Here is an 11,859-nt window from a genome sequence, read left to right as displayed (position 1 = left end):
AAGGAGATTTAGCTGTCCTTCTGACTGCCTTGTTAATGTACCACATGTAGATCTTTATATTACAGACGGGAATGATAAGTTGTTCTGAATTATATGAAATACTTAGAACTTAGTAAATACTTCCTACCAAATATATTTTCGAACGGCGTATGAGATACGCATATTATCCTTTTTATTCACCGTGGGCCTGACAGGAAAACATACAAAAATATCTTTGTATACATATAGAGCGGCTGAATATGTTTGTATTTCCGAACATAATTTTCATGTACTAATTATCTGTATCACAAGTGCATAGTGCATCGCGACTTCAAAATTCTGAGGTCATTTCCTTTTCCGAATCAACCTTAATGGTGTTGATCAAGCTCCAGCTATACAATCGCAGTTTACCGAGAAAATAACAACAATTGTCGATCGGTGAGTGCGCTGCTATTGAATTTCTATTTTGAACGTGTGACATCATATTAAGCATCTGTAGCCATGTTGTTTTAATGTATTGCAATCTTCTTGCTTTTAAACGATTTTAAATATGTACTGCGGCAAGGAAAACAAGATATCTTCTGTATTAAACACTATCTTAAAGAGTTCTTTGAGTGTTCGGAATTACAAACAGTAACAGACACATGTACATGTATTAGGCTACCGAATATAGTGATTTTAATTCGACGTCTTCCTCTTCCGTCATTTAGATTTTTTCAGAATCACAAAAGTCAGTAACTCGGTTTAATATACACTATGTACTGATGATACTCTTCTTTTTTTCGATTGTAGGACAGCAGATAAATATCCTTTCATTTCTTTTCATATTGTAGCAGTGTATGAAAAAAAAACAATATGAAGCAATCGACATCAACATCAAAATCAATGAACATATGACTGAAAAATAAAGATCAGAGATCTTGGGGAACCACTAAATCAACCATCACCCTTTCTATATGCTATCAGGAGAGAACCCATTCACAGGAATTTGAAATTTTATCAACAAATCACAAAAATATTATTATTTATATAATATATTTATCATTTGTTCGTTGAACAAGATGGCTGCCATAGCTAAAAATAGAAATGAGCTTTAAACGACATCTCCTCCTTGGTCTTGGTGGATTTTCATGAAAGTCGACAGGAATGATCCTTGTAAGGTACTGTACTTAAACAGTTAAATCGTTCAGGTCCGCTAAACAAGATGGGCACCAATGTTTAAATTATTAATCTGCTTAAATGACATAGGTTTCCTCCTTAACCCCTGGATCGATTTTGATGAAACTGGGTCACTCTGCTCATGTGAGCGATATTGGGCAACTTGGCCCTCTTGTTTAAATATGTCCTTTCCATTTCCATTCAACATTCCTACGCTGGGAATGGAAGCAAGAATCAAATACCGTTTTTGGAGTGCAACATATAACATGCAACAAGTGCATAACATACCCATTACTTTATTATTATATATGTGTGTATTTATGTGTATAAGTAATAAATGTCGGTTTAGCGATAAACAACTCTATGTGTTGCAAAGATGTATTTTTGACAAATAACAACTATCTTGAACATTTTGTTAAAGAAAACTATAACTAGAACTAAAGGTGATGAATACACATATATACTTCTTTGCCAAAAAAAATGATGCATTTTAGAATAAAATGCCTTCTTGTTGGAATTAATTCCTAACTGCTGAAATACTTGACATAACAAACTTCTACGAAACTACATAACAAACGTTAAAATTAAATTTGGTAAACAATAAAACAATCATGAAGCAACTTCCTGCTGCATCGGCCTAAAATGCTAGTTATATTATTGGAATGGTGTAAGATTGAACATGTTAATCACAGTGAAGGATGAAAATTGTAATAAAAACATTTTTCTGAACTAAAAACGTATGATTATGCACATATACAAATTAAAACTTCCAAACATTCACCAATTGCATAGTTAAAAGAAGATTAAGGACTGAAAGAAACATTTAGTGTTCCAGGTCTGCAAAAAAAATTGTTCACATTATAGATTTAAGAAGTTATGTGAATTTACGTTATTACACTCAAAACTGTTGCCATAGCAACAAATTTTCTGAAACAGACCGATAATTTTTAAACACTCGACAGATTTTCAATATGCGCTATTGTAGGAAAATAGTGTATTAAATTTGATTTACAGTATGCTTGAATATGAAGAAAACTTGAAAACAAACTCGGAAACAGACTATGAGTAACATGCAACTTCAGATTTGCCTACCATCTTAACGATAAAATAATATCAACAAAATAACTATCCGAGGCCGTCTTTTGACGTCCTCAGACGTCGACTACCAGTGACATACATATGTCGCTTTGGCTATTACCTGGTAGATATAAGCGATAGGAAGGTGAAATTTGCATTCTGCTATTAATACAAAGTGAAAGTTTCTACTGTCATAGCAGATTTGAATCTCTGGACAAATAAATCGTTCGAGTACAGAATAGGAAACCGCAGTTCTAAACTACATGTGTTTATGAGCGGGAACTCCCGCGTGGAGTCGTCCGGCGACTCACCGCGAGAGTTCCGCCGAATGCCGGAATGAGATCGACCCTTCATATTCGAAGCCCAGCGGCGGTATTTCGTCCAGTCCTGTCAGGAAAGATAGAAGCGCTGGTAGAGTTCCCTCATCTGGAAACATGGAAAGAAAAATTACGAGCATTTCATTGTACTGTTGAAGCTTGAAGTAAATCTATTAATGATAACAAATGTAAAATGTGGACCCCATATCTAAATGACCCAAAGCAACACAAAACAAAACCACATTAATTAAAATAAACGTTTTTAAGTCCTCTGTAGCCGTGACATTGAAGTGGTCCACACCGGATTGATGCCGGTTATAACAGCTCGCCAAAATAATCAACCCTGTTGGTTATCCGTAAACACAAACCAATTGATGAAACGCGTCGTTACAATATTCATTTTCGGTACAAGTTACCAAGTTGACTATGCAAATGTATAAATCAAGTGACTGACCTTCCATGTCTAGCACCATGTCTCTCCACCAGGAGACTGTCTCATCCTCTTTCTTTTTCCTGTTGCTGCCGTCTTCACTTGATAAGGTCCGCCGGTAGAGTGAGAACATATCCTCAGCGGTTAGGGTCTTATCCTGGTGGATAAAGAATGGCTCCAGGGTAAGGCTATCTTTCTCAATGGCTGAAAAAAGACCCAATGTTCTGAGGCCTTCCGAAAATCTGAAAAAACACGGTCAGTGGGAATTTTTGGTAATTTTATAACTAAAGAGAAAACTAGAGACCACTAGAAAAATGAAGCCATATGAAAATTATATCACTAATCTGTATAAACACTTTGAATGCGACCATGCCATACTGACATGATTATTTGAAACTTTCTTCGTCTTACTGATACAGCATGAGGCAGCGTTTCCCTCAAGTTAGATTTTTAGGCGGGCCGTGCCTGCGTCTTATCGAATGCATTATTGAAGATGTACATGAGCCGCATTTTAGAAATGTTTGGGATCAGCAATTATATTTGTACGCACATGACAGAAATTGTTTCATTGGCATTATTTATTTATTTATTTATTTTTAAAGCACATGTTCATTGATTTGTATTCCGTTTATATTATATTTATTTAAAAATGGCTAAACAAAATTTAAAAACTTGGCAAAAAAATTAGCTATTCCCCTTCACACGATTGTTTGGAATCCTTACAATTATCTTGTTATCAGGGAAAATATATTAGTTCCGAGGTCGGTTCTTACAGCTTATAATAATAAAAAATTAGAAAAGTGTCCATAGGACACGGATGCCCCCACATCCATCTTTGTCACATAATTTTGACTAGATCAGGGGCCATAACTCTATCACTACTGTGTCATTCTGTGAACAGAATCCCATATTCACAACAATTCATTCCGACCAATGTAACTGTAAAGTTTAACAAGTAACTAGTGTTAATACAACACATGACGTCCCCTACCGGCTCCGTTTTGACTTTAAAAAACACGTGAAAACCATAAAATTTATTGCATGGCCTCAAAATAATGTGCATAACCAGCACAATTCCACCTGTTAACAAACCAATCCATTTTCCCTAACTTGAATAGTTTGTAATTTATACCGGGATCCACTACATTTTATACTATTTCCGTTACCATATCAACAATATTTTTTAACCAAAAGTAAAACAAAATATTGAGCATAATCTTCACATTGCTTCCTAATTAAACACCAACTTTCATCAAGCCAGCTTTAATAGTTCCTGAGTTATCTCAGGACTCATGTGTATTTGTCACATTTTGACTACTTCTGTTACCATAGCAACCACAATTTTCATGATAGTGAGAAAAGAAAATGCTGTGCATAATCTGCATATTGCCATCTAGTCACATTCTATGTTTCATAAAGCTAGGTTACTTAGATATTGATTATTTTTGGGATACAGGTGTTTTGGTCATATTTTGACCATTTCCGTTACCATAACAACTACAAATTTTGTCCGACAAAAAATAAAATAACGTGCATCTATGCACATGCCAAGTTTCACGAACCTAGCTTGAATACTTTTTGAGTTATCGCAGGATCCAGTTTTTGCGGACAGACGGAAGGATGGAGGGACGGACAGACGAACGGACGGCACTACTGACTAATTCACCAGCAAAACCCCACGTGCACAACTACACATAATGACAAACATTCCTATTATAAAGTTTCATGGCTCTAGCTCAAATACCTTTGGAGGTACTTGAAAAATGCCATTTTTGACTAAGTCATGGGCAATAACTCTATCGACCTACTGATGGAATCGACAAACAAAACCCCAAATCTTCATCAAACTTGGTCAGAATGTATGCCTCAATGATATCGGCGTCAAGTTCAAATCAGGGTCACGTGGGCTCAAAATCTAGGTCACCAGCTTAAATTTGTTGTTTATGCTCTAGCGGCCAAATTTTGGCTTGATCTTCATGAAATTTGGTCAGAATGTTTTTTCTCAATGATTTCTAGGTCAAGTTTTAATCAGATATGGGTCACTGGAGGTCATTCTTAATCAGATGAGCGCTACAGGGCCATCATGGCGCTCTTGTTATTTGGTTACCATGGAAACCATAGTTATAAATAGGTGACCTAAATTTGAAAGAATTCAACAGTCAGTCAGTCATCAAAGCAACATTTAGGTCATTTTTTTTAAATCAGACAAATGTTCCTGACATGAAGTATTTTCCTATTTTGTAGCCATGGAAACCAGTGCTATTCATGAATGACCAACACTTGAAATAATATGTTAGAAGGTGATCTATGAAACATTACTATGCAATTACAATATTGACACCCGGACTGCAGTTTCTGCAAAGGAAAACGACAGACATCAAGCGGTCACCTGTGTGCTGATGTGAGCTAAAATGGCCCTCGCACATGTAGGTCAGTTCTAAAAAGATACTAACTGATCATATGCAGGTTTAAGATTTTCAATAACTAGGAATCTGCACAGTGCCTCCAGGAGCTGATCTTTCCTGTCGTGTCTCCCAGCCAGAGATCCATTTCCAGAAACGCGTATTATGTTCTCTAGAGGTTCGACTGCCTCGAAAAACTCGTTTGAAGTCGTTGATGCAGCAATCTATAATAACATTTTAGGAAGTATAGTAGATCCATCAAACAACATGCTAATCACATGTACATATACGTGTGTCAAAGTGAAATGAATATACATGAAACAAATACTAAATGCTAAAATACTTGCTCCATGGAAATAATGTATATGTACACTAGGTACGACTAATAAAGAGGGCATTTCAAATAATACAATGGTAACACTAGTACATTCTTCCACCATGAATAAATAATACCATTGGTCATGGAAAATTTACATGAAATGTGTAGCGATAAAAAATTGCATTAATTGCCATTTTGTAAACCATTTACGCGTATTTTTTTGACATACCTCGTTAACTACAAAAAGTATTTGTAAATGCATACATGGAGCGTGTAGAGCGAGCATCTTGAATCCATCTTTCCCAACAAATATTGGTTGCTGTCTCATTTCTTTTTTCAATAACCTCATGAACTCCCTGGTCAACCGTCCGTCATCAATGCCGTCCTCGCCTCCAAATTTTACATGCAGGTCTGCGCAAGGGTCAAAACTGCGTCTCAGGAAAGCTCGTATGGCGCCTTCAATGACATTCTCGCGTGTCACGTTCACCATATTCTTCTTTCGCGACCGGTCTACCACAGAATTTAGTTCAAGCAGAATTTCCTCTTTACTTTTTGTACTGTCTCTGTGAAATAAACGGATTTTAATAGTAATTTAACTATGTAGCTCCCCTTATTAAGGTTGTTGCATGTATGAAATATCTGTCAGTTAATGTCAACAATAATTAGACCTATTTTATTAAGTTTTGCTATTATACATACACGTATGTTAACGTATTAGCTCCAGTATACCATGTGTATTGTGCAAGGTGAAATACACGTCAAAGTTAAAAGCAAATGACTATTACCAAGACGAGGTATTAGCTTCTTAAACTAAACCTATCATTAAAGGTGACTTATACAACCAAATTACAACCTGGATGGGGTTTTCTGTTATCTAGCATTATCAAAATCATCTGAAGGGGACATTACGTGGTCATATACGTTTGGATATTCCCTTGACCTAGTGACCCAAAGTCAACAGACGTCAAATTGACGTGACCAACATCCACACGAACTTTAAAGTTACTTGGAGCATGTGTGCTCAAGTTGTTGGTCAGACAAGATTTTGATATTCAAGGTCACTTTGGCCCTGACCTGATCATTTTTACTGGGCATGACCAACCCCCACATCAGCTTTGATTTCTTTTTAGACCCATGCGTTCTCAAGTAATTGAACAGACATTTTGATATTCAAGATAACTGTGACCGTGACCTGTGACAAAGTGACCCAAAATATAATAGGGCTAATCTACATGTCACGTTAAAGTTCCTAGACCCATGCGTCCTCAAGTTATTTATACCCTAGGATATACTTTCACTTATTGAAGTTATGCCTTCCGTTGCATTTGCTGATACATTATTTCATACTCAAACAAACAAACCATTACTTTTTTACTTACTCTTCTGAACCGGATGTAGTTCTTGAAACTCCAAATTTTCGTTGAGACTGGCCTCAATCGCTGTTTGAATGCCTTCGTCATCGCTGCTATCAATCAGATTTATTTTTGCCGTTGATAACCTAAATGGATATCCTCTTAGACATTTTGAATTTAAACAAGAACGTGTTTGCTAAACACAAATGCCCCCGACTCAGATTCTTGTCAGTACCAATATTTCAAAAAAATGTTTACCCATTCACTCAGTTATGGACAGAAAAATTGCCAAAAAAATTGTAAACACAGTTATATAACTTGACAAAGTCATGGCGTTTTGTAATTGTAAAAAATATAAGTTGGCAAGTCATTGCTATGACTTGTGATGAAGATGAAAAATATTCAACTTTACCAAATATATATAAATGCAAGACTTTACCTTGAACCCAATGACCCCAAACTCCATTCAAACTTAAAGGACCACCTTAGGTATGTTCCTTGTAAATATGAGACATTGGTAACAAAATACAAAGGCTGTATTAAAAAAACTGTAAAAAAAATATATTTTCAGCACTGGTGACCTTGTTCCAACTGACCCCTAACTCAATCCAAAGGATGCAAGTTATATGAAAAAACATCAGTCAAAAAAAGTAAAGGCTGTTTTAGCAAATATGTAGAAATCTATATTTGGCACCCTTGCCCTTGACCCAACTGACCCCTACCTCAATCAAAAGGAAGAATATCATGCAAGTTATCTTCCTACCAAATATGAAATACATCTGTCAATAAATAAAGGCTGTATGGGCAAAAGTGTAAAAATCTATTTTTAACACTGGTGACCTTGACCCAACGGACCCCTAACTCCATCCAAAGGAAGAATACCATGCAAGTTATCTTCCTACCTAATATGAAATAAATCTGTCAATAAATAAAGGCTGAATGGGCAAAAGTGTAAAAATCTATTTTTAGCACTAGTGAATTTGACCCACTGATGTATACATACCTCAATCAAAAGGAAGAATATCATGCAAGTTATCTTCCTACCAATTATGAAATACATATGTCAATAAATAAATGCTGTATGAGCAAAAGTGTAAAAATCTATTTTTAGCACTGGTGACCTTGACCCAACTGACCCCTAACTCCATCCAAAGGAGAAGACCTCTATTTTATGTTCCTATCAAGTATAAATGACATCTGTCAATAGAATAAGGTAAATACACCTGTAAAATGTGAAAATCTATTTTTGACATTGGTGACCTTGACCTTGACACAAATGACCCCTTACAACACCCAAAGAAGGAGGAGCTCCCTTTGCATGTTTGTATAAAACATGAAAGACATCAACTTAAAAATAAAAGCTGTATGAGCAATAATATTTAAATTTATTTTTCACACCGGTGACCTTGGCCTTGACCCTAGAGGCCCCTAACTCCTCAAAAAATAGAGGACCATTCAAGGTATCCACCTACCAAATATGAAAGATATCATTAAATATATTAAGCAATTAGGAGAACTTTAAGATAAATCCAACTTGCCGTTCTAAGTTAACCTCGTACGGACAGACGGACGGACAGTTCAATTACTTTATGCCCTGGGGCATAAAAAAATCTTCGTAAGAATGGCACTGAGTTGCTTACTCATTTTCCCCCTTTTTTGCTTTCTCTTCTTGATTCAAACAAACTATTAAACAAAGATATACAGTATTATATATTAAAAGTTTTATAGTTCGACTTCACTGAAGCATGGTTTTATGAACAGAAACAGTCGATATGATCAACTACAGTAACTACAGTAAAATCACAATCAAAATCGTTCAATTGATATCTCCTGTAAAATACTGGTTATTACTAACCGCAGCAATTACACATTCAATGCGTTATTGATATAGATTATAATCGCTGAGAAAATACACCGTGAACAGAAACATGCTGAAATCCAGTCAATAGGTACCAAGAAATAGTGCATAACTAGTCAGGAGCCATCACTCTATGTCAATCGTTTGACCTGGTCACGCCGACGATATGCAACGACTACTGGTTTTAAACTGTAGTAGAATAATGCCTAACACTAATAATAAAAAGACAGAAACTATCTTCTGAAAAACTTCTATTGCATTTTGTCAATATGGCGTTTTGCTAGATGAACAGTATTTGTTGGTTCGCGTCAGTGGCCTATTCGCTAATGTGTGGGAGGCTTTTACTGATGATAACGACGATTCAAAACTTACCTTCATCTCCAAAAACATATACTTAAACTTGGTTGGACAGCAGCACGTGTTCTCGACAACCGGCTGATATGCAGTGGGTGAAAAGTAATCTTAAAATAAAAAATGTACATTGTATACATTTATACTAAATGTAGATGCAGTTTTTAATCAGAGTGTCATTCCATATACCGTTGAAACGAAAGAAGGGGAAATGCCAGTTTTAAACAACAAATGATATCTGTAAATGTTAGGATTACATGCTTGAGATGGCCATATAATGGGCAGTAAAAGGGATATTGGTTACATGTCCTGGGTATCTTATTCCCAAAGTTAATATATTCTATGTACCTCGAGATCTGGGCTTCCAGTATCCGGCTGGAGTTCTTGCTCCTCAACAATAGCAGACACCGTTGTAGTACTGATATCAGCTGGCGTATGTGTTACATTCTGCGTGGTAGCTTGGACATCAGTTGACCTTTGTGTTCCAATCTGCGTAGTAGCTGGGGCATCAGTTGACCTTTGTGTTCCAATCTGTGTGGTAGCTGGGGCATCAGTTGACCTTTGTGTTCCAATCACTGTGGTAGCTGGGGCATCAGTTGACCTTTGTGTTTGAATCTGTGTGGCAGCTGGGGCATCAATTGACATTTGTGTTTCAATCTGCATAGTAGCTGAGGCACCAGTTGACATATCTGTTTCGTTCTTTTTTGTGTATAAATGCACTTTGACTATTCTCAAATTAGTGGATTTGTATACGTATTCTAATGTTGAGGTTGGTTCTAAATGATCCCCTTTAAAGTCACATAATTCTATGTCAAAATCTGCCACGTGCCCAAGTTTTGATTTTCCCTCAGGAAAAAATTGGTTTACAGCGATAGTTTTAACATCGGCCATCGAACAGTCTTTGTCCAGGTACAGTGTCCGTGTACCACCACCATTAGGCGACCGGACTTGTCGGTAACAGCCGTAAGGGGTACACTTTAGCCACCCTATATCAACCCGCTTCTTCTTCCGTTGTGCATACCTGTTGCCCGGTGGAGCTCCGCGCATTCGAGGGTTTCTTGCTGCAACAATTCCTGATATTGTCCCTGTAACATGCAGACAAACCTATAAACACATATTTTATCTAAGGAATAAATTGCACGTTGATGCATTTCATCGGAGTATGAACAATCTTTGGACTGTTCAAAGTGCATGAGGTCCGAATGTAATCTTTTAACAGTACAAAGGGTTTTTTTTGTACTTAAATGAAATGCATAACTGTTATGACGCGTCAGATATTGGCGGACAAAACTGTAACGTAACGTAATGCATGTCTGACGGAGTACTGTTACATAATTATTTGCGGTTAATAAACCACACCGAGTAATATCTATGATACTTTGCAGAGAGACGCATTTAGTATGTGTCCGAAACATATTGAAATGAGAGGCAAATTTCACTTCAATAACTGTTAAAAATAGTAAGAGTCAATGAAAGCTGTCGTTAAAAATTTATATTTAAACTTTTATTTTCTTTAATGCAATTTTATAAAGATTTTCTTTTAAGATTACTTTTATACCATTGAATACATGCTTCTTTTTACAGGTTCTGTCAAAATGTCCAGAAATATCATCAGACATACATAATTGTTATGGAAGGCCTTAAACATTATTGTAGTTGCCCATTCTACGAGGGTCATTCAATATATAATGCGAACTATCCCATAACTTTCGTATTTCTACATTTACAGATATATTCATGTTACTGTCGTGTATATCAACTTATCGCACACTCAAATATCAATTTGCAAATATTGTATGCGTGTCCTGAAACCGCTGCAAAGCAACAATAGAACATGCACTTTTTGACCGTGGCCACGCTATTTTATGTCGTAACCATAGCAACCATTGTGTTTTTTTGCAATAAATTAAGCACTAAGCAGGTATAGTTTGTTGTGGTTAATAATTTTTTAAAAGGTAGTTAGGCTTGCATTGAAAATGAGGTTTTCATGAGATAAAAAGGTGCTGAAAATGTTGATTTCCTTGAAAATGTGTATTTTTCCAGGACGGTGTTCCAATGACTTAAGTTGTCATGGAAACGATTTAAAATATTCAGTCATATTATAATGTTGAATGGACAAAAGATACATCGTGAAGACATAATATATTGAATTTGTTGAACTATAATGCATCTACTGTTCTCCATAGCAACTGTTTCCAAGAAAACACGCAAAAATCAATATTATTGGTTGCTATGGAGATTTCTTCGTAGCAACGGTATTTGGTCTATTGAAATTATTAAAAATTACTAGCAATATCACTTATGTATTATACTGAAATATATAAGGGGCCATAACTCTGGTCTTAATGGGCGTGGCCCGAATCAAAACCCCAGGTGCAAAACTACACATTATGGTTAACATACCTGTAAAGATTCATGACTGTGGCTATTATACTTGTACAGTTATGCATGACACAAGATTGCATGGTGAATGCATATTAATGATATATGTAAGGGGCCATAACTCTGGTATTAATGGGCGTGGCCAGAAACAAAACTCCAGGTGCACAACAACACATGATGGTCAATTTACCTGTAAAATTTAATGACTGTGGCTCTTATACTTTTGGAGTTATG

The 11,859-nt window shown here is 36.1% G+C and overlaps 1 protein-coding gene across 2 annotated transcripts; it reads right to left on the bottom strand.

Moving 5' to 3' along the window:
- Positions 1 to 1,613: 1,613 nt before the first annotated feature.
- Positions 1,614 to 10,205, bottom strand: LOC128209213 (uncharacterized). 2 transcript variants are annotated; one of them, XM_052913152.1, is made up of 7 exons: positions 9,592 to 10,205; positions 9,265 to 9,353; positions 7,062 to 7,180; positions 5,947 to 6,245; positions 5,415 to 5,587; positions 2,986 to 3,203; positions 1,614 to 2,640 (listed from the first exon to the last, which is right to left on the bottom strand). In XM_052913152.1, exons 4-7 carry the CDS (start codon positions 5,977 to 5,979, stop codon positions 2,522 to 2,524), a joined length of 543 nt encoding a protein of 180 aa, XP_052769112.1. In that variant the 5' UTR covers positions 5,980 to 6,245; positions 7,062 to 7,180; positions 9,265 to 9,353; positions 9,592 to 10,205; the 3' UTR covers positions 1,614 to 2,521. The 2 variants fall into 2 exon arrangements, with proteins under 2 accessions (XP_052769112.1, XP_052769113.1); XM_052913153.1 differs by lacking the exons at positions 9,265 to 9,353; positions 9,592 to 10,205 and having other exon boundaries at positions 7,062 to 7,720.
- Positions 10,206 to 11,859: the final 1,654 nt, after the last annotated feature.

This window comes from Mya arenaria, chromosome 11, assembly GCF_026914265.1.
Source record: "Mya arenaria isolate MELC-2E11 chromosome 11, ASM2691426v1".
NCBI lineage: Eukaryota > Metazoa > Mollusca > Bivalvia > Myida > Myidae > Mya > Mya arenaria.
This window is presented reverse-complemented; position numbering and strand designations above follow the sequence as displayed.